This window comes from Schistocerca piceifrons, chromosome 8, assembly GCF_021461385.2.
Source record: "Schistocerca piceifrons isolate TAMUIC-IGC-003096 chromosome 8, iqSchPice1.1, whole genome shotgun sequence".
In the NCBI taxonomy this organism is placed as follows: domain Eukaryota; kingdom Metazoa; phylum Arthropoda; class Insecta; order Orthoptera; family Acrididae; genus Schistocerca; species Schistocerca piceifrons.
In genome coordinates this window covers 241,973,844-241,998,680 of record NC_060145.1, presented here as the reverse complement: position 1 = coordinate 241,998,680, position 24,837 = coordinate 241,973,844, and the positions used below count along the sequence as shown (strand labels likewise).

The following is a 24,837-nucleotide window of genomic DNA, read 5'->3' as shown; positions in this document are numbered from 1 at the left end:
TGCAGAACTTTGTTATTCTTTTTCATGACACCATATCTTTTTATTTTCAAAGATCCCATATTACTGATAAAGATAACTGTCAGTGTTGAGTGGTTGACTCCAGAGTTCCTGTGCTCTCATGTATAGTGACCCTTGCATCAGTCCCAATGGGGCATTTCCAGCAAGAAGAATCTGAGCCAGAAACACACACTTTGGCCACAGGTCAATGAGGTTATTGTGCATGTGGCGAACATAATCATGCATATGGATTTCATGGAAGCACTGCTGGGGGGCCATGTGGTCGATTTTAACAAATACATATTCTATTTTCCCATACAGCATCAAAATGCAACAGACCATGATTGAGAACATCACTAAGGCACTGGTAGCTGTTTTCTTCTATTGAAGGAGCTCCACAAGATCTTGTCACAAATACAGGACTGCAGTTTTCATAAATTGGCTTTCTTGAAAAATGGACAGAAAAGCTACTGACATCCATGGCTATCGATTCTACATCGCTTTCCTATTCATTCTCTTACCAGGCAACATCAAACTACGATCAAAGCCCAGCAAATCTCTTGCACAGACGTCGTCATCATACTTTGTTTGATCTGTTACAGTCCCCATCAGTAGAAGAGGAGTAAGAGCCAAACCTATTAACGGGGGTGTGTCTAACTCGATGCGCACCTCTGGACATACGCCAGGCTGGATCAGAGACTTCTTCACTGCCCAACAAGGTCCTGGTAGCCAGACCTTGAGGCATCATTTGCTGACACTGGAACCAGCATCATTTGTGCCAACCAGGGCAAACACACCTCCAGATCTCCCAAATCAGAGGCAGTAGCATGCCTCTCCCACCACGAAGGACCAACAACAGCAGACGAGAAGTCTGTTTCCAGGATAACTTCCTAGATGGTGGGCATCTGGAATTTCCAGTTCTCCAGTTGTTGTCCATCACCTCTATGGATCTGGACCTGGATAATATGTACAATGCCTCCTGCCCGATCTGGGTCTGACATTAGCATTCTCCAGAATCACCACCTAGCAGCAAGTATGAATCACAATCACCTGTCCGGTGCTAACCACCAACAGCATCCAAAGATGTGCTCCAGCCTCCACAACAGTCTGCATGCAACCTCATCCTTCCCTGCACAGACCAGAACAGTTATGACCCTATGGCTAACTCCCCCACCCCTATGTGTGGAGTGGGAGTGATCCAGTGATAGATCAGTCAATATAATTAAGCGTAATTCAAGCAAGGTCGCTAGGTACGGCACAGGAAGATACATCCGCCAGCCTCAGGTCTTATGGGAAAACACCCATGGCAGATTTAATGGCAGCTGTAGGCCACCATGGCCTCACTTGTCACAACCAGCCACCACCTGCAGCAAGCTTTGTGTTGTACCTGTTGACGAAGACCCTGGACTGTCATTTGTGCTCAGCAGTTAACCACCATTGACATCTGGCTAGCAAACAGACTTGCTTGTCTGCCTAAAGGGGTATTGTCTTCACTCAACATTCACCTGAGAGTCGTGTTTACAGTGAATGAAGTGAGGGCATATGGGTGCTCCCCAGTCAAACTTACAAACTGTGTTCTCCTGCACTAAAATGTGAGTTATTCAACAAACTTCCAAAGTACTGCATTGGCTGTGATGTACCCACCTCCAGAAGTTTTTTATTTTGTTTATTTCCAGAAGAGACAGAAACTATTACTTTGTGTGATTTAATTGTAAATAATTTGCACCTAATAAAATCTTTGTTGTTGGAGGAGACTTACAACAGTTTTAAAATAGGTTTGAAGGTATTACAACCCATTCACTCCCATTAGTAGATTAGGTTCTATTTTCTAATGTTTTTGTGTTGTTTATGTAATCAGCTGGTAAGTAGTTGGGGTTGCATCTCTGCCCTGTCAATGATGTCACTGTCTATAGGCACAGTAGACCTATTGTGTTGTTAACTTGCAACTAGGCACAGTATTGTGTTGCTAACTTGCAACAACCTAGAAACTCTGTCACCTCATTATCATGTATACATAAAACATGTCCGATAAAGTCAGCAGATTTAATCCTACAATGGTCGGGCTGGGTCTTTGAGTTCTACTAGTTTTTGATTCATTGAATTTATATTCTTACAGTTGCTGATATGACTTGAGTGCAACCTGAAAAATCAGAGAGAAAGAGTTGGCATCGTGAATGAGGTTTTGTTTTGTTTAGTCTTTATTTAACAGTCTTCCAGGCGCACGGATCTGTCAGACCCAACACGACCATTTATGTTACTAATTTCTGCCAGTGTGAGACCATTTCATTTTAGTGTATTATTGAGTTACTAGTTACTTCTAAAAAATATTTAATTGGATAGATAAAAAATGTACTCTCCATGCGGCGACACAACACACACATAATAGACGGTTGGGATAGGCAAGATTACCAAGCTAGTGGCTCTCTTCTTCGGGCAGAGAGGCTGAAGGGGAAGGAGGAGGGGTGAAGGAAAAGGACTGGAGAGGTCTAGCAAAAGGGGTAGATTTCGGGAAAGTCATCCAGAACCGCAAGTCAGGGAAGACTTACCGTAGAGGATGAGGACAGTCTGTCAACAGCAAATAGTGTAATGTGCTTACCACAGAATTCTCGAAACCATCTGGATTCATGGACGGCATTATATGAATATCAGTGGTGTCCAGTAGTCTTGTCACTCGTTCATCTCGTCCGTAATTTTTTAAAAGATAGTCAACTAAAAAAATCATTAGCTGTCTGCCAACAGTCTCATCACCGTGCATATTTGCAACATACTTAAACATCGGTTTCAACAACGTCCTACTTTTGACATCTGAACTCAACTGAACAACCCAAAGTTCTCGCCCCTGTAAACTTTTCCCTATGCTGTAAAACTTACTGAGTTCAGGGTACTGTAAAACAGTTTCATTTAATTTTTTGGTTACGTCCAAATAATTATCATACTTTGGATAAGGACGGAAATCATTATTCTGTACAACGTTCGCAGCTGAAGACCCATACCCACGCTGGTAACAAACAAATATCACAAAATACACAACACACAATTTCGATGAAGCCATCACCACAGCCAAAACAAATCACCCTTCCAATGACATTCACACTGCCATGTCACACAGTAGTCACACACGCATCACTGACGCAACCAAAGATCTGATACAGAAACTCTTCCAAGGGGATTACTCTAAACCCATGCTGGTGTAAAGCTTTCATCGTAAGGTGATGTTGACTGGTGCAGTTAGTAGCGGAGGAAACAACGCCAGAAAAAATTTTCTTGACTCTGGATGCTCCCAATCTTACTCAGGAAACTGTTTCATACAATGGCAGTGCTCATGTTAAGGCCCGTCCACACGCAACGATCTGTCTGCGCCGATGTGATGTGCGCAGACATTTGCGCAGACAGATCGTTGCGTGTGAACAGAAGATTTGCACCAACCTGAGGTGTGTGCAAACCTGGAAGTTGGAGTTGGAGGTTTGAGCGAAACCTCTCAAATCTGTCGGTTCAAACCACATCTGCGCAGACAAGTTGGAGCGTGTGGACAGGAGATCGTCGCAAATCTGGCGCGAAACAGCTGTTTGCTCAGTCTAGTGTTTGTATTTGTGTGCACAGGGCATTAAAATGGCTGATACTCGTCAGTGTTCTCGAGAGTTTGTAAGTGAATTCATTGAAATATACAGAAACCACCCATGTTTGTGGAAGATTAAAAGTAAAGAATATAGTGACCGAGACAAAAAGACAGCAGCATACAATGCTCTAATTGAAAAATTGCGGGCAGTTGGCGCCTCGGCAAACAGAGAAACGGTAATAAAAAAAATAATTTCGTTGCGAACTGGCGAAATTATTTGCGGATGGATGTCGAAACTTATAATTATCTCTTAAAGCATGTAACCCCTCATATTATGAGAAAAATACTTGTATGAGAAGGGAAATTTCTCCTCATGAACGCCTGGCAGTAACATTAAGGTTCCTAGCAACAGGAAGGAGCTACAATGATTTGGAATTTTCATCTGCAATATCGAAACAAGCATTGAGTGAAATAATACCCAACACATGTGAAGCTATTTACGCTTTCCTGAAAGATGAGTTCATGAAGGCAAGTCAAGTAAATTAGTCTGTCAGCGAACTGTTTACCGAAAAGAGTTATCCAAAGTTCAGAAATCTAGAAGATCTGGTGTAGGAGTAGATCAAGTATACCAGCCAACGTTATGGTATTTTGATCTACTTGGCTTTCTTAGTGATCAAGAAACGCCAAGACCAAGCAGGAGTACAATTGAAGATGAAATTGGAGTGCCAATGTGCGAGGAAATGGAACACGAGGTTATGTAAAACAAAACAGGTTCGCCCTGCAACTCTCGCAGTAAATTTACGTGACAAAACTGTTTTCGCTTTAGCAGCCACTGTCTGCACCATTTTGACCGCTTTCTCTGTTTCCTGCGGTTGGTCTGAATGTTTTTTGCAACACAAGTTGCGAACACAGACCACAACAGAACTTCCTCCATTTCTATTTTTCAAAATAACTGAATTAAATTTTGACGTTTTCGGGGAGCGTAGTCGCTTGCCACTGATATTTCTTTTCTACACCGACAGATGGCGGGCGAGTAGTAGATTGGGGTTTGTGTCGTGTGAACACACCACATTTGCAGCGATCTTTTGCATGTACAGACATCTGCGCCGATGTCTGCGCAGACAGATCGTTGCGTGTGGACCGGGCTTTAGATGAGCAACCAAAATGAACAAAGAACAACTGGCGTTCGGCTGATATCGACCGATTAAATACAGCGCGAAGGTAAATATTTCGCTACATTACAGGCAATCTGCTGCCATAATCTCTATTTAGCCAACTTAATCAATTCACAACCAAACGATCACCTTTCAATCTAACACAGACTTCAGGCTACGTTTCAGACCACTCTGCAACCACAACCAAATCGAGCGATTTTCGCCGAACGCCAATCGCACTGTACTCATTTCAGCGACTCATCATTGTTATAATAGTGTGGACTGTCACTAGAATGAAATTTTCATTCTGCAGCGGAGTGTGCACTCATATGAAACTTACTTGAAAATTAAAACTGTGTGTCGGACTGAGACTCGAACTTGGGACCTTTGTCTTTCACGGGCAAGTGCTCTACTGGTAGAGCACTCACTTGTGAAAGGCAAAGGTTCCGAGTTCCAGTCTCGCTCTGGAACACAGTTTTAATCTGCCTGGAAGTTTTATGGGCTGTCAATGTTTGTAGGAGGACATGGTACTGTGTTATGTCGTTGCGTGTTTTATTGACATCTATCAATTCACATGCGACACACAAATTTATTCAGGAAGTTAGCGACCATAATGTGAATACCGAGCGCCCTTTGGCTGCTAATAATATCAATAGATTTTCGTGCGTTTCAGGCATAGCCCAGCGTTAGAAATTCAGATAAACAAACTTTAATAGAATATCGTTATCAAGGAGTATCTATCATAGCACTGGTAAACAGTGTAATCGCTGTAAGTAATAGAAGAATTCATGAAGGAAGTTCACAAACAGATATACAGTTGCAGAACAATTTAGTCCCACCATCATGTAAGAGCAATCACTCTTATTTGTGCATATAAATATCATGTAAGTAACAGAAGAATTCATGAAAGAAGTTCACAAACAGATACAGTTGCAGGACAATTTACTCCTACCATCATGTAACAGCGAATCACTTTTATCTGTGCATATAAATATCATGTATTTAACAAATAAAGCTGATGATTTCAGTATTCTTTTAGGAAATAACAAAAATATCATATTATATATTAATGAACAATAGTTAAGTGAAGGTCATTTATTCATATTTACCACCTGGCTTTGATTTAGTCACAGGCTTCTGTAGAAAAATACAGCAACATTGTGGAGCTTCAATATACACTGTCAGGGACCTAGACCTGCAGTATGGTGTCTTCAGTGTTGCTAATTACTATATAGACTATGTGCTTGCAGCAGCTACAACGCTGTTTCAAACATTAAAACTCCTAGTAGTATCAGTATACCTTACTCCAGTAGAGACAGTGCATCAGTTACATGAACCTAAGAGAAAATAGACTTACAATCTGAAAAAATTGGGCGAATACAGAATACTGATCTTTGGAGCTATAAACATTGATATAAGGCTGAAGACATCAAAACAGCTTTATCTACAGAATATGTTAAGATCACGTGATCTATACCGCATTAATAAAAATTCAAAAAGGCAGTCACCTGTCTTGATGTTGAAGAAGATCTGTATGAGTTAGGGTTGTTCAATATCCGCTTTCTTTCGAACTATAATTAAAGTTAAAAATTAATAATACTGTATATGACTGCCTCAAAACAAAACATATTAGGGTCCTGCATGTTCAAAATATTGATAACTACAGTCCACAGTTGGGAATGATTGGATGAAACGATAGCCTGCTTGAAAGTGATAGCAATGAGGATGCATTTGTGGTTTTTATCAATGTACTCGCATTTTTAAGACCTGACGCCCGAAGTTTCTGAAAAGAAATATGATAACAACCCAAAAACATGACTTTGCATCCAAGTGATTCTCACCCACTCTGCAAGGGATTGAAAAACTAGTCATGATTTACTATGATAAATATAAATATGACGATGCAGACAAAGCTAGTTACATTAAGTTAAAGACTAAATGCAGATCAGAAATCAGGTTAGCAAAGTGTGAAGTGAGTGGCAATTACATTAGTAAGTATCAATTTAGATTAGATTCAGTTTTTTTTTTGCATAGACCCAAAATGAGACCATTCTCCTGGGTGTGGAACATGTCCAAAAGTGTAAGATAAAAAACATAAAACACTTGAATATAATACCTACTGCACTGATCATTTGTCAGGAGACAGTCAACATAGATTAATACATTACAGTAAACTGGAACACATATATTTACAGAATTAATACGGTGTCAGAAAGATACATTTTCATACAGTTTTAATAAATTTTTCATACACAAAAAACCCAATGTTGACTGTTGTGACCAAGTGCTGTCAAAATTGAAACCTAACAGACATTTTTACTTAAGCTGGTCTGACACCCCTCGTTAAAATATTCATCTATAGAGTAGAAGGAATTACATATCAAAAAGTCACTGAAACCGTGTTTCAACTGTGCTCTAACTGAAATCACGTTTTTAATGCTTGCTGGCAATTTATTCAAAATGTGTATTCTAGAATACTGGATCCGTTTTTGGACCAAAGTAAGCGATTTTAATTTTTTATGTAGAGTGTTCTTATTCCTAGTATTGATACTATGTATTGAGCTATTGGTTGGAGGTTGAGATATACTGAGAAACAGTGGTTAGAATACAAAGGCCTTTGAACAGGTTTCTACATTATTTTCTTGAATTTACACCACACATGATTCTTATTACACGCTTTTGCACACTAAAAACTTTTGCTCGGTTTGTTGAGTTACTCGAGAATATCATCCTGTATGACATAATAGACTGAGGGCATAAACAGTAGGGTTGGGTTGGGTTGGGTTGTTTGGGGAAGGAGACCAGACAGCGAGGTCATCAGTCTCATCGGATTAGGTAAGGATGGGGAAGGAAGTCGGCCGTGCCCTTTCAAAGGAACCATCACGGCATTTGCCTGGAGCGATTTAGGGAAATCATGGAAAACCTAAATCAGGACAGCCGGACGCGGGATTGAACCGTCGTCCTCCCGAATGCGAGTCCAGTGTCTAACCACTGCGCCACCTCGCTCGGTCATGAACAGTATGCAAGTTTTATTTATATTTATGTCTCCTGCATATGACATCATTCTTAACTGCAAATATGGACTTGTTTAGGCACTTCAGCGATTCTGTTGTATGCCCTTCCCAACTGAATTTATTATCGAGTTGTAATGCCAGAAATTTAACACTGTTAACTTCTGTGGTCTACATGTCTTCATATTTTATACACATTCTGGAGGGAAATCTGTTACAGGTTCTGAACTGGATACAGTAGGTTTCTTCAAAGTTGAATGACAGTGAAAATTAGCTTTAAACCATTCATTAATGTCACTGAAAATTTGATTAGTAGCTGTTTCTAAATCTGTACTTGACTTGCTACTTATTTCAATATTTGAATCATCTGCAAACGAAAGAAACTTAGCATCTATGTATGTAACAGACGAGAGGTCATTAATGCGCATGAGAAAAAGCAATGGACCCAAGATAGAACCTTGAGGGACACCACATGTAATTAATTCCTGATCAGATGAAGACTGTCTCCTTACCGCACTGGTATTTCACAACGACATCCTTTGTTTCCTCTTAGATAAGACACAGACATTTCACAGCATTGACAGTCACACAATAATATTGTAATTTATTTAAGAGAATGCTGTGATTCATACAGTCAAAGGCTTTTGACAGGTCGCAGGAAATGCCATGGTCTCTAATTTATTATCTAATGAATTAAGTACATTCTCACTGTAAGTGTAAATAGCTTTCTCTGTATCAAAAGCCTTAAGAAACCCAAACTGTGAGTTGGGCAAAATATTATTTGCAGTCAGATGCTTACAGAGATGCTTGAACACAACCTTTTAAAATATTTTTGAAAAACTAGCCAAAGTGTAATTGGTCGATAATTTGATGGTAATTCCTTACTCCAATTCTTGTAAAGGGGCTTGACTTCAGCATATTTTACCCAGTTTGGAAACTGATTACACAAATAACTTAAGATAGAACTCAACTCACATGAGCTCTCCTTGGTTAACTACATTGATATGTTATCATACCCATGAGAATTATTAGCTTTTAAGGATTTTATGATGGATACTACTTCTTTAGGAGACTCAAATGTCATTTCCACTTTACTGAAATTATTTTTAAAGGTTGGTCTCAGATATTCTATTGCACTGTTGAGGAAACCTGATGACCCCAAGAAACGAAGTACTTGTTTAAGAGATTTGCAACACTACATGCACTTGTTACAAATGTCTCATTTTTTATTGGAGGTAACTGTTCCTCTTCCTATTTGGCCCTACCTGTCTCTGTCTCCACTATATCCCATACAGTATTTATGTTGTTGCTGAAGTCAAGCGTCTTTACAAGAATTGGAATAAGGAATTACCTTTTTCTCATAATAAAGCTGCTTAGATTTCTTGATTACTTGCTTCAATATTTTGCAGTATTCTTTGTAATGCATTACAATGCTAACATCAGAGCTGTTCCTAGATAGTAGACACAGTCTCCCTTTTTACCCAAATGATTTTTTATTCCTTGTGTAATCCATGGTTTCCATTTTGACTTCTGTTTGGTTTAAGTTACCTCAATGGGAAAACAATTTCCAAAAGTGGAAGTAACTTTATTAATAAAGCCTTTGTATTTTTCATTTGAGTCAGAAGTATTGTAGATATCTATCCAGTCCATGTCTTCGAGCAATCTCTTAAAATTCTCAATTTTTGACTGATTTATTATCCTCAGATTTAATATGTTTTTTTTATCCTGATAAGTTTCAACATTTAACACAAGATGCTGCACATCATGATCAGATAGCCAGTTTAACATTGATTTGTAATATGACTTTTTTCCTAGGTTTGTCTACAAAGATATTATCAATAGTAGCCTCAGAGCATTTACATATCCTACTTCCACAGTTCACAGTAGGTAGTAAATTGAATGAAATTTGTAAACATTGAATGGGAGAAGCAAACCTGTGAAAGTTACTATGTAAAGTTAGTATCACACCAGATGAACTCAAGAAATATTTTGTTAATGCTTGTGCCATAAGTTTCTCTTTTCCAACTAAGTCATATAATAAATATGAAAAGGACCTAGAGCATTGCTTGCAACTCGAAATCCATAAGGGCCTAACTGCCAACAACATACGATTCTCAGTATGGATTCAGACCTGGCATACTGACTGTGATAGCAGTGGAAAATATTATTTTTTTCACTTTCTCTGGATTCGAATTCATACTTTGTGCAAATGCCACACTTGTAGACCTCAGTCAAACTTCTTGTTCTATCAGCCACAGAATTGTATTAAAAAGCTCTTCTCCTATGGTTTTAAAGGCAAAGTTTGGCCTATGATTACACCTTATCTGAGTGAGAAAAGACAAACTGTATATTTCAACAAAAACTATTCAGACACTCTGGGTGTAATATGACGTGTCCCACAAGGTTCTTTGCTTGAACCCCAGCTTTTCCTCATTTGTATAAATGATTTGTTCAGTATGACGCCATGTAAGTCCATAGCATATGCAGATGACACTACCTTTGTTACAGTTGATAGGGCCTTGGGTATACTCAAGCAGAAAAGTGCAGAACAACTCAGAATGTCCAGTACATGGCTCAGAGCAAACAAATTAAGATTAACCACTCTAAAATTGTAAATGTTCGTCTCAGCCTATGTAGCAACGACAACCGTAGTGCCTCAGTTAAACTTTTTGACATTAATCTTGATCTAAAATTAACTTGGGAAACTCACACTAACTACGTATACAAAAAGTTAACCTGAGTCACCTATCTGCTAAGTAAATTTAAGACTTGTGTGATACACAAGCTTTTGCTGAACTTCTATAATGCCTTTTTTTACAGCCATCCCACGTTCACAGTGTTGTTATGCAGCATCTTTTCTGGAGCAAAAGAGATTTTTATGTGGGAGAAAAAGGTCATTAGTTTCATTGCTCGAGTAGGAAATCGCTTATCATGTAGTGAACACTTCAAAGATCTCAAAATACTGTCAGCTGTATCACTTTTTATTCTCTCTTGCTTGGTGCATATCAAGGAAAACCAAGACAGCCAGAAACTACGAGATCCTATACATAACCATTACACATGACACAGGCAGATGATGGATATCCCAATTACTAGACTTAAAAAAATAGTTACACATACATAGGGATTCAATTATTTAGTATGTTACCATCTACAGCACACACTGTATCACTGAACGCCTTAAGAAATATTACTAAGAGGTGGCTTGAACAAAAATCCTTCTATAAGACAGAAGAATTTCAAACACGTAATAAAAATGATCTAATCTACTAAAGCTGCTGTATGATATGAGCACTATACTACCTGAGCTATTCCAAAAATGTTGTTGTGTCATACTGTTGTATTTTATTTTCACAATAAATTTGTACTTAATGATTAACATATATCAAGCATATTTCATTTGTCAGAATTTTTTTACAGCATGTGTATTATGTTACACTTACTGTTTGTTTTTTTGTCATTCTGCATGACACATTTACTTTTTTGAATGATTTGTTGAAGCCTTCAGCTGGCATTTTTTTTATTGCCTGTACGATTGTACAATTTCGGCCTTAGGCCGTTTTCAAATATCTGAAACGGAACTTTCATATATTGGATACATTAGTGACACTGGTGTTTTTGATATAGGAACAAGTCATATCTGTAGATATATTAGGCACATTATAACTTACTTTTCGGATGATTTTTTGGTAGCAGATTATGTCATATAGGTCGTTGCTCCCATGACATCATATCATACTCATAAATAAGTTCGAGGTGTCCACGCTATTTTAGGAACACGTTACTTTCGAGCAGTTGTTGCAAAGCTCTTATATATAATGTACTTAACACTACTAAGATTACAATTATTTTACAGAATTTTCTTCCTGTTTGTTCAATATAAAATTTTGGGCATTCTTCACAGCTAATTTTGTAGATTCTTGATTTATACCAATGATGAACAGTAATTAAATATAACTGACAACAAAAGCATATGCAGGTTAAGTAGCAAAATTCTGTAAAATAATTATAATCTCCCTAGTGTTAGGTACATTATATATGAGAGCTTTGCAACAACTGCTCGAAAGTAACTTGCTCCTAAACTAGTGTGAACACTTAGAACTAATTTATGAGTATAATATGATGTCATAGGAGCAACGACTTATATGACACAATCTGCTATCAAAAAATCATCTGTAAAGTAAGTTATAATGCACCCAATATATCTACAGATATGACTTGTTCCTATATCAAAAACGCAACTCTCACTAATGTATTCACTGTATGAAACTTCCATTTTAGATACGTGAAAATGGGCTGAGGCTGAAATTGTACAATCATACAGGAAATAAATGAAATGGCAGCTGAAGGCTTCAAGAAATCATTCAAAAAATTCATAGCAGTTGTGGACCCTATTGCATTGAAAATTATAGCATTTATTTATAATGATAACTGATTGTGTGCCATACAACCATATACATTCCTTCAGTATGGTAAAATGTGTTGCTTATTATGTAGCTATACAATGTATGTAAAATGACAACATTAACTGAATGGAAAATTCTTAAAGATGGATCAGTTCATCAAATCAAATCAATTTGTGCATCTACTGTCCATGTCACACTTGCCATCAGGTAACATCAAAACCTTCTTCTGGGTCTTTGCTATTACTGTATCTAGTTTTTGTGGTAAACTGAATATGTTTTGTTCTACTTGTATTTTTCCACTGAGTGTTCTACCACAAGGGAGATAAGATAACTGAAAGTGAAAAATTATTTAGACTTTACAATAGCAGAAGAGAGCTGACAAGCACAATATTTATAAATAAGGAACATAGGTTACTGAAGCGTAACTTTATTGTGTGAATGCAATAACATCTTCATGCAGTTGACCAATCACCAGAGGACTTCAGTGCTTTTGGACGATTTCCTCTGTGCTTTTTTTGGGGTTCGTTATAAATTATGAATTAATTACATTATTATTCCAATTACAGGTGTTTTGTCCCATTTCTCTCGACCATGATGCTTTGAGTCCCATTGCTCTCCAAATACCAACATTAAGACACTTTGTCGTTAGAGTGTTTGTATGATATATTCTGCATTATGCTCAAAAAGTATCTTGATGTTATAAAACAAAGTTATCTCTCTCTCTCATCTCCTGCTCTCGACCAATTCGATTTTCAATCTCGGCCTGTACTCAATAGTGAGAAAATCAGGGTATGGGTATTTGTTTACATCTTTATTTGAATAATATTCCTACTATGTTTCGATGTCTGTACACTGCAGTGAAAAGGCCACTAGCAGCAGACTTAGGAAATTGTGGTAAATATTAACAAAAAACACTTCAACGTTACAGTGAGTTGCATATTCTGGAAAATGATGACAAATATTAACGTAAGATATTTTGACATTAGAGTTTGTGTGTGATTTAATGGTAAATTCCATAAAATGTCGAAAAAAATGTGATTCCTCTAAGCAATTTGTGTGTGACAGTGCCAAATCAGAACGAGTGTTCAGATGTTGGAGGTGCATCCTTTAATTTTGTAGAGTATTTGGTGATTAGGCAGCAGCAAGTCTGAACTAAGCATTTTTGCTAGTCTCAGCCTATGCTGAGAAATGCATTCATAAATTTCTACCTATCTGGTGATTACAAACTGAGTAAATATTTTCACAAGCCCCAGCCTGTTAGGGCGGCTTTAACAGCATTTCAGTGTCATAGTTGTTGAAGTCAGTGTAGCTCAGGAAAGCTGTATGTAGACAGAACATAACAATAATCTTGATCAGCTGGATAGGTTTACCTGTACACTAGTAGACAAACTGTAGACTATTGTTAAATATGACACAGCAGCTAATGCATAAGTTATTACTTAGCTGACACCATATAGAGACACATTGTAAGCACAGTTGGCTAGCATTTAAAAATATGCATTCTAGCACAGGGTCATACGTGAGCTTACTGATAATTTTGTTCACCAGCGATTTGATTTGATATATAAATTAATTATATGTTTATACTCTATAGTCAGACTTCATCCACATTATATTTTCAATCCAAACTGTCTTATCGTTATTCACAATCACGCTGCTGCAACCCCAGCGCCCCCCCCCCCCCCAGCAGTCTACTTTCATGCTGAAGTCATGGTGTCTGTCACTTTTCGATTAATACTGCCACATCTTATTTGACTCCAAAAGCATTCAACAATGTTAGTCCTGCAGGCCAGTGGCCATCAAAGTTATTGCTCAGGAGCATTGTGGGGCGGCTTTCAGGCCACAAAAGTGCCAATCTTATTATTAATTGGTAACCTACATAAAGCAGTATGATATGACTACCCTCCCCCCCCCCCCCACACACACACACCAATAGACTATCTGTAGGGAGTGATTACGTTAGCCTCTAGACCCCAAGTACTGACAATTAGAAGCCAGCAACATTCAGAACACTTCATGTGGAATGTTCTCTGTATCAGATTGCTGCCACCCTCAGTGACTCAAAGTTGAGATAGTGCAATTGACTGATGAAGTGTTATTGTTTTGTCTGTATGAGCAGATGAACAATTAAGAACAGTAGTTTTGTTGTATTTGAATGTATTACACAGTATGAGAAATGATCATAAATTCATTTATTTTCATGTTCTTTGCTACAAATAAGTAGGATGTTCTTGTGAGTTGTCAGTGAAGCAAAGCAACAACAAAACATTCTCACTCTCATATGTTCCAACCACAAACTAGCCAAGCTACTTACCCCTCTGCTAATGTTGTAAGCAGCCGACTTTACTTACCTCACGCCAAAAACATAATTAAAATTAACCACGTCTTAAAATATCACTGCCTATGCAAGTGTTTACTGAGCAGGAAAACTACACTCTTAACAAGTTCCTAATGTTGATGCATTTGGATTCGACTGTTAATTGCTGAATATATATTATTATACTTGATTCAGGCTGCATTTTAATGTCCACTGCTCTAAGCAAATTGTATTAAACTGAAGGCCTATTCTACTTCAAAATGATAGTCAGTGTGTCTACAAGTAATGGCTGCTTTCAAGACTCCTTAGCTGCAAAGTACTGAACATTCCACGAGTATGAGCAAATACACTCCTGGAAATGGAAAAAAGAACACATTGACACCGGTGTGTCAGACCCACCATACTTGCTCCGGACACTGCGAGAGGGCTGTACAAGCAATGATCACACGCACGGCACAGCGGACACACCAGGAACCGCGGTGTTGGCCGTCGAATGGCGCTAGCTGCGCAGCATTTGTGCACCGCTGCCGTCAGTGTCAGCCAGTTTGCCGTGGCATACGGAGCTCCATCGCAGTCTTTAACACTGGTAGCATGCCGCGACAGCGTGGACGTGAACCGTATGTGCAGTTGACGGACTTTGAGCGAGGGCATATAGTGGGCATGCGGGAGGCCGGGTGGACGTACCGCCGAATTGCTCAACACGTGGGGCGTGAGGTCTCCACAGTACATCGATGTTGTCGCCAGTGGTCGGCGGAAGGTGGACGTGCCCGTCGACCTGGGACCGGACCGCAGCGACGCACGGATGCACGCCAAGACCGTAGGATCCTACGCAGTGCCGTAGGGGACCGCACCGCCACTTCCCAGCAAATTAGGGACACTGTTGCTCCTGGGGTATCGGCGAGGACCATTCGCAACCGTCTCCATGAAGCTGGGCTATGGTCCCGCACACCGTTAGGCCGTCTTCCGCTCACGCCCCAACATCGTGCAGCCCGCCTCCAGTGGTGCCGCGACAGGCGTGAATGGAGGGACGAATGGAGACGTGTCGTCTTCAGCGATGAGAGTCGCTTCTGCCTTGGTGCCAATGATGGTCGTATGCGTGTTTGGCACTGTGCAGGTGAGCGCCACAATCAGGACTGCATACGACCGAGGCACACAGGGCCAACACCCGGCATCATGGTGTGGGGAGCGATCTCCTACACTGGCCGTACACCACTGGTGATCGTCGAGGGGACACTGAATAGTGCACAGTACATCCAAACCGTCATCGAACCCATCGTTCTACCATTCCTAGACCGGCAAGGGAACTTGCTGTTCCAACAGGACATTGCACGTCCACATGTATCCCGTGCCACCCAACGTGCTCTAGAAGGTGTAAGTCAACTACCCTGGCCAGCAAGATCTCCGGATCTGTCCCCCATTGAGCATGTTTGGGACTGGATGAAGCGTCGTCTCACGCGGTCTGCACGTCCAGCACGAACGCTGGTCCAACTGAGGCGCCAGGTGGAAATGACATGGCAAGCCGTTCCACAGGACTACATCCAGCATCTCTACGATCGTCTCCATGGGAGAATAGCAGCCTGCATTGCTGCGAAAGGTGGATATACACTGTACTAGTGCCGACATTGTGCATGCTCTGTTGCCTGTGTCTATGTGCCTGTGGTTCTGTCAGTGTGATCATGTGATGTATCTGACCCCAGGAATGTGTCAATAAAGTTTCCCCTTCCTGGGACAATGAATTCACGGTGTTCTTATTTCAATTTCCAGGAGTGTACATGCCCAGAATTCTGGAAACATTTTCTTCAAATGAAGCACAATGCATTTGTCATGATGTTCGCTCTGTGTCTTCAACTCAACCACACTACGTTTGTCTAGAGCTGTGGAGTATAATTATTGTACCTAAACAACACCTTTGACCAACATTCATAACGATGTGACATAAGCACTCTGCTATTTACTATTTCACTTGTATCCACTCTCACACCATTTATAAAAGTCACAGCTTGAAGTAAGGAACTACGTTCCAGCTGTATTACTTGCTGAGTGCAGGAATATTGTGTTCGAATATCATGCACCACAACATATACCTGAATGAGGAAGTGCAGATCAGCAATTGCATGTTGGTAGATTAATAACCAGTGTAACCACCAGAATGTTGAATGAACGGATGCAAAAGTGCATGCACTGTGTTGTATGGTGCCAGCTGTCGATTTGTAGGATAGAGTTCCACATCTGTTATAATTGGTTGGTCAAGACAGGGACTATTAATGCTATTTGTCAATGATACTGGAGTTGTCGTCTGATAATGTCCTGTATATGCTCGATTGGAGACAGATCTGGTGATCAAGCAGGCCAAGGCAACAAGTCGACATTCAGTACAGCATGTTGAGTTACAACAGTGATATGTGGTCGAGCGCTGTCCAGTTGGAAAACACCCCCAGGCATGTTGTTCATGAATGACGGCACAACAGGTCGAATCACTACATTGACGTAAAAATTTGCAGTCAGGATGCATGGGATAATCAAGAGAGTTCTCCTGCTGTCATAAGAAACTGCACCTCAGACCATATATCCAGGTGTAGATCCAGTGTGTCTAGAATTCAGAGAGGTGGGTTGCAAGCCTCCTTCTACCCAACACATTGTCATGACCCACACTGAGGTAGAACCAGCTTTCATCAGAATATGCAACAGATCTCAACTCTGCCCTCCAATGATCTCTCGCTTGACACCACTGAAGTTGGAAATGGCAGTGGTTTGGAGTCAGTGGAATGCATGCTACATGGAATCTGGCTAAGAACTGTATTTTAAATATGTGGCTAGGCATACGTGTCAAGGCTGGAACGTATTTTATTTTAATTTTGAATTGAGCATATCTGCTCTAAATTCCGACCATCGCAATGTAATTTTGCCATTCTTCAAAAATTTCGTTCTGGTGAAGATACCCTTAGTAGTTGTCGAAACCTAGGTCAACTGTACTAAACAGTTATTTGCAAACGGTTGGCTGTAAAATTCGTAGATTTAAAAATTGTATATAGTTGCTGAGTAACAGCCATGTACAAAACCGTACGATTTTTGACAATTTGTTATGTCACTGTGGTGCCAGCAGCTGCTGTGGATGCTGTATGATGTACCACAGCCATATTCCGAACACGATGGTCTTCCCTCTCGGTAGTGCCACATGGTGGACCAGAACCCAGTCTCCTTGCAATTATACATCCTCTTGATCACTGCTACCAGCAGTCACATGGCTACACCCCTGCCAAGTCTTTCTGTAGTATTGCAGAAGGAACATCTAGCATCTCGTTGCACTTCTACACGACCTCATTCAAATTCAGTGAGGTATTGACACTTGGGCCTTTGCTGCCTTAAAGTCATTCTTGGCTATCATCAGCTCACCACGCCCAACGTCCAATCTCAATGGTAACTAACACTCATGTCCGTTACAGCACATACTTAAAGCAAACTGCATCCTCAGAGAGATGTTACTAGCGCCACCATTATGGGACTGGCTTGAAAACTGAGTAGATATCATCTATCATATGTAGAAACACGACTGCTAACTTTCGGTTATGGCGCACAACTCATTGTTGGTGCTGTGATGCCTTTTCCGTCAGTGTATACGTATACTGATTGAATCAGAACGCTGTTGATACTTTTCCAGCATAATGCTACGTACTGAGTGCAAATATAACAGCGTAACGCGCTGTACACACGGTTAGTGGTGTGTTAAACTCCTAGGGAGTTAGCAGCTATGACATGTCACCAACAAATATTTTAGACATTCAGTAAATCAAGAAACTTAAGCATACGGTGTATCTGGAACGTGGCCTACATCACAGCAAACATGTTACAACATGAATACAATCAGATCTGTATGTAAGCCCAGCAACAGATGATATAAGCAGGTCCGACAGTCTACTGAAATTCTAAGTATGACAGAAAGACTGTGGAGCAGCAGAGTTGTAACTGTCAGCTTTTAGGGGTTGATAACAGTGCAGTGTACTTGCGTCATGGGTTTGTAAAACCCATAACAGAGGAGGAGAGAGAACTTTTATAGCATGTTCCAATAATAACAACAATTTCATAACCAAATGCTGCGAAATTAAGATATGCAACTACTGATAAACCTCAGGCCTTCTCTCTGCTATTAAAGCAATGTGGAGGGCAGCTTCTACCCAATGTGGCTGTCCAACGGTGCACTCAGTACTTGGTCTTCCTGTTTAAAGTCACCACACACAGTGCACATATACATAGAGATGGCACACATGCCCCACCAGCAGAGACGCCGGCAATCGGGAGTCAGTCAGTTATGTTCTGTTTTCGGAATTCGAATTCCAGTTGCAATGTCAGTCCAACAAAAGAGTAACTGTCAAAACCAGCAAGTATTCATATGAGATCTTATTTGAAGGTATGGGGGAGAAAACCAGGTTAATCACGTTTTTTCGAAGGTGAATTACTGATACAATTCGATTCAGGACGTCATACACATCTGTTGAGAGGCTAAAACTGGGGGAAAAACACCGAGCGATTGCAGAGCTGTTAACATTCAAAGCTTTTCTGTAAGGGGAAAGAACCAGGCAAGTAAATTTTTCAGGGGAAGGAAGCAGAAAAGTCAGTAATTATCCGGCCACGAGATGGAAGATCAGACAGAATTATTATGCAATCCCTCCTGCAAGTAAATTGGAGTCAAGAAAAGACAAAAAGCAGATGGCTATCTGGATATATTCTGCAAGAAACTGTATCCCTAGCAAATGTTGCAAACAATGATGTTACTTTAAGTGGCAACTTTCGGTGTATTCGCTTAGTGTCCATGCTCTTGCAGTAGATGTATCCTTTTTTACGTTTATTTTGAATCATTGCAGAAAGGATGCAAATTAAGTGGCATCATTCTATTTTCGCTTCATTAATCACACCTTGGATGAGGACATTGAAGAGCTCTCTGCAGGGAGTCTCAGAAGGAATGGTCTATATCCAGGGGCATGATGGGAACAATCATTCAAGCAAGTAAGTCTAGTAAACATAGTCTCTAAAATACAAACCTTAAGTGCTATGAGCATTTCTTAAACTTAGATGATGTGAAACAAATTTCTTGTACTGCAAACTTTTTGCTTTGCATATTTTTTTTAGGAACTAATGCAGATCATAACATGAAAAAATTATCTAGTAAGCATGCATTCCAAAATGCATACTGGTATGTTAAGTGCTATGAGCACTTGTTCAGTAGAAATGTATGCCACATAGCAAAGATGAACAAATGCTGATAGCTGTTAAAGTACGCACTTTAGAGCCCAAGTTTACTAGACTTTTTTTCCTTCAAATGATAATTCCTATCACATCCCTGAATATTGGCCATCCCCCCTGTGACATCCTATATATTCTGTGATTGTGCTTGGGGTCAAAACAAAACATTCATCGTCTTCCCTTTCAATTGTTGTGTAACTCTGAATCAAATTAGTGGCCTTAAGAAGATTAAAATTACATTCCCTGTGTGTAGCCAAGATAGAAGATTCCATATTTAAGCCATCTCCTCTGACTGGAGTCATTGTTAACCAAGAAATGAAAAACCCTGTCAGACACAAAATACACAGCTAAATGCCCTTTCATAACTTCATCTATTCAGATATTGACTGAATCCAGTCATTGCCATATGCTGAAATATCAAACAACTTATCACAGAGGAAAGCAAACTGGCGTCGTAAGGACGTCATGACAATGTGAACCAATGGATGGGCTGTTCGAATTTCCAATACTTGCTTATAATTGTACGTTTAACTTCAGAATTCCGTTCTTGTCTAGTGAACAATAGCTTTGCTGTTAACTTCTGGTCGCTGTAATCTAACAATTATGTTCTTTATTCTATGCCTCCTTCCAATTTCCAGGCTAAAATATAATGATTTACTAAGCCTGATTGCTTTTTCCTGGTGATGTGAAGCTGCCCCTTGAGACGTACTTCTGTCCGTCTCGTTTAAACACGCGCCCTAGTTACGCCTTGGCTTCCCGCCGGCGCTTTTCCGCGTGGCGGCGCCGTATGTTCTTCTCGTCTCATGCCCCGCCCTCTAGGTCGGTGGGTTGGAGTGACTGAGTCGTGAAGCGTGGCAGTGCGCCATCGACTCTGGAAGTGCTTGTTTGTCTTACTTGTGGTGGTTTGTGTGGTGTCGGCCGGCTCATTGAGATTCTACGGCATAGCGTGTCTAACTTGGAGAAGCCGTTAGCTCCGATTATGCTTGTTTTTGTCGGAAGAGAATTGAAATAGGGAGCTGTAATGTTGCTGTTCCGGAGAATAGTGGGAGTCGCCGAGGACGGTTGCTCCGGGAATGTTTTGAGCACTGAGGGCGGCAGGTTTTCCTCCGAGACTGAAGTTGAGTATATTTCGCTATTGCCATTGTGCTTTTGACTTGCTATTGCCTTGTATTAGAGTGGTGTTTGCGACTTCCTTTATGTTGCTGCCGCCGACATTGTGTGTTTTCCGTCCACCGGTTTAGCTCGCCGGTTCTGAGACCTATGAAAGTAAAGGTCAGATGTTAGTTCTGCACTGTGTTTGCGGAGTTTGACTTCGAGTGTGTAGGTTGTTTTGTACTGTTGGGCTGGTTCCTCGGTTAGGCGTCGACGTCAGCGTGAATTGCTTGGTTAAAATTTTCAGTAGGCACTCTGGGCATGGTCGATGCTGTACAACGAGGATAGTAGAACATGTTGAATCAAAGGCTGTGAATGTTAACTGTTTCTCTGTCATGTCACACTAGGAGACTGTCTGATTAGGTACTTATATATTGGTGGCTATCTATTGATTCTTGTGACCAACTTGGTAGTCAGTTCCAAGCCTTCGTGTTCTATGTATGTGAGGGAAAGGAAAGAAATTTGTCAAGTACGTGGCTGTGCACACCTTAAAAGTTGTTGATGCATGTGTTTATCTTAAAGATTGTTTTAATACCGTATGTTATCAGCCCCCTTTTAGAGAATTTTATTTCTATGTTTGCCTATATGAACCGTGTCTATTGAGCTGGTGGCTTTTACGCCAGTTTGTGAAATGTGGCAGTTTTACGCTGCAGTTTAATGATTTGTAATTGAAGGGCATCATTTAATTCCTCTTTGGGGCTCGCCTTGTATTTTTCCTGTTTTGTACTACCTGAAGATTGTAAATCATGATATTGGGGCACAATGACTGATTGGTAGTCTTGCAGCTGCTTGTATTTCATACTCAGCAACTGTGGTTAAACTCTTGTAAATTTGCTGGCCATGTTGGTGTGCGATTGTTTGCATTTTAAATTTAGATTTTATGCAAGTTTACCTTTTAGAAGTATATGCCTGTATTGTTGTCCCTAGGTTTTAAGCTGGATAGGATCAATTGATTTATTTAAGGTTGCTAAGTTTTAGGGAATTGCTTCGCTGTATAATAGATCTTAATGCTTAATGTGGATTCTAAATGTACTGTGGCCCTTAAGGCTCGATTACTGATAAATTTGTTCATTTGCCGTCTATTGTGGGAACTTGCCTAACCTTAACTGTCGGCCAGCGCTTCAGGCTGAGCTGTTTATTAAGTACCTTGATGAATTGGCCCTTCAGGCCCCCTTTTGGAATCTCTACAGCTGTTAAGGCTTTGAAATCCAGTTTTAATACTTAACCCCCCCCCCCCCCCCCCCCGTTAGTGTACTGGGGCCCTTAAGGCTGGCTTACTGATAAATTCCTGGCCATTACTTACATATTGCAGAATTTGTTTGACTAATTTCATTTATTACCTGGCCCTCAAGGCCGAGTTGTTAATAAGCACTTGTTATTTTCCAGTTGATATTTTTAAGATTTTCTTATCTTGTTAATTTGGCCCTTTAGGCCCCTTATTTGGAAGTTGCACGGCCCTTCAGGCCGCTTTATTGTTTCACTCTGCCTTGCCTAAACTGTTGGAAAATCTGTTCTTTAACTAAAGTCTAGTTAACTATTTTGGTGGCCCTCAGGCTCAACACGTTATATGTATTCGTTATAAATTGGCCCTTCAGGCTTCCTTTGAGATTGTAGCCCTTAAGGCATATGCAGTACTATGTTGCGTGGTACAATGTTCAATTGTTGATGAACTAGTTTCTTAAGGTTTGATTCTCCCTATATTCATTATCTTAGCAGATTGTATATTGTATTTTAGCTAGTTTTAATAAATTCATTAGAAGTAAGATGTTGTGTTACTTCTACCAGCACTTGGTCCTGCTTGCTCGCCCGATCCTAGTGGCTCCTTACTTCCTTGATTGTTAGAATTTTTGCCCATTAGCCACTATTATCAGTTTCACCCCTCAGCTAAATATACACAGTAGGAGTACTATTGATGTATTATCGCTACCAGAAATTCGTTTGGTTATGATTATTATGGAATTATTGCGTTTGTTTTGCTCGAGGTGCCATTTCAGAGAGATGTTTGACTGTTTTTTAGGAAACTTCCTGGTTCTAAGAACACTCCTGATGCCAATTACGCAATTTCCATATTAATTGCAACCAGAATGTTTAATTTTTTGAAATAAAAAGTTTTATATGTTCTTATACAGGATGTTCGAAAATTCCAGTTACCAGAGGGCAGTGAGTATATAATATTTTGAACAGGGGCTCTTGCCTGTTATGATGATTTCAGTTCAGATGTTTAACTCATCCACTTCTTCATGAATTGAATTAGGCATGATGCAGTACAATTATTAGGAATAGTTCTAAAGGAAACTAACGAAACTTCCATTTATCAATTAAGCACAGTTGTTAATACTAACACTTACACCTTACATGTTTACATTATTCCAAAACAATAAGGAACCCAGCATACTGTACATACAGAACAGTAACGATGCATTACAACAGTGACTCAAAGTGGCAACCACCATCATTATTGCAGATATTGTTCCTATGAAGCATGTTCTGGTACACACTCTCCATCTCACCTGGTGTCTCTTCAGTTTCTAGTGCAGCAGCCAGTATTTGCCTAGCAGATCTTTCTCTGTCTCTACAGGAGTCTCATACATTAATCTTTGCATATGACCCAACAGGAAGTAATCAGTAGGAGCTAAACCTGGCCATCATGGCAGCCACGGTGTTGGACCATCTTGGCCTATCCATCTTTCACCATATCGTCTGTTGAGATGTCTCCGAACTGCACATGAGAAGTGAAGTGGTATGCTATTATGCTGAAAATATATTTCCTGACAGGTGTTCAGTTGCATCAGGTGACTAAGATAGTACATATCATCCTGTCTGCCCTATTGCATACAATAACAAATAACTTTGAGACTTTTATCTGTCGCTCAGTAGATGTTGAGACGCTACACATCATTGAATGGAAATGATACATTTTCGGACATGGGTTCCCATTCAAAACACTGTGTACTCACTCCTCCCTACAGGTCCTAGAAATTTGTAATGGGAATTTCTGAACGCCCTGTATGTTGATGTAATCACAGTTCAGATATTAAAATAGCTTTTACTTGAGTTTCATAAAAAATTGACTCATCTGGTTCTTTCCCCTGGCCATTCATTTACGTATGAGAAGATATTGTTTTTGTGAAACATAGCTATGAATGCATAACTGTTACACATATTCTTCATTCATTGGCAGTATCCAATCCCCAGTAACTTAGGTAACGAATTGATTTCCACTCTCTCCCACCATTAATAATTAATTCATTACAAAATATGTCAAATATGTAGCATGCTGATTTAGAATGACGAAATGAGACCCATCCATGTCAGTATCACTGTTTGATAGTTTGAGTACCCAGTTATTAATCTTTCTGGATGGTGCTGGTTTTGGCCACACTTCATCTGTCTTAGCCATTGTATAACTGAGTCTCAACTGTATTACAGCGTAGCCCAGTAAAGCAAAACCTGATCTATTGGCAGCGTTTTTGCCATCTTTGATCTACAATTAGATACTGGTAGACATATGTGTTTAACGTCCGTCTGTATGCAGAGTGCTATTCTATGACTCTAAACACCTGTGTAAGGCAGCAGTTTAGCTGCATGCTTGACCTCTGGTTCTTACATCTTCCTGTGTTTTCATCTCATATGGTGTCTTCCTCCATTCAGGGCCCCTGATGACTGACCAGAAAATTTTTTATGGTAGGTTCCCTCAATTGCTGCATGGCTGCAAAGAGCCATAGAGAGCTTCTCAAATCTGTTAATGCAGATTTATTGTGTAGTTTCATGAGGCAACATAGTATGTGAATTCCATGTGCAGTGGACATTTGAGTGTGAATAAATTACTGACATCTTAGCATATTCCACAAAAATGATGACAAATATTAATAAACAGAAGTCCTCTAGTTATACATTGGTAATAATCAAGCATTTTCTTTTTGCATGGAACCAATAGTATAACAGGTCTTTTTTTTTTCAATCACATTGCTACATCTATACCACTAATCAGCTACTTAGGCAGGAA

At 39.9% G+C, this 24,837-nt stretch overlaps 1 protein-coding gene across 1 annotated transcript in view; it reads right to left on the bottom strand.

Annotated features, from left to right (window-relative positions):
• The window catches only part of LOC124712240 (carboxypeptidase D-like), a 255,060-nt gene extending 251,955 nt beyond the window's left edge, over positions 1-3,105 (bottom strand). The window contains exon 1 of the mRNA XM_047242533.1: positions 2,594-3,105. Within this exon, the coding sequence (XP_047098489.1) occupies positions 2,594-3,049 (456 nt within the window). The 5' untranslated portion in view covers positions 3,050-3,105. The remainder of the gene's footprint in view (positions 1-2,593) is intronic.
• Positions 3,106-24,837: the final 21,732 nt, after the last annotated feature.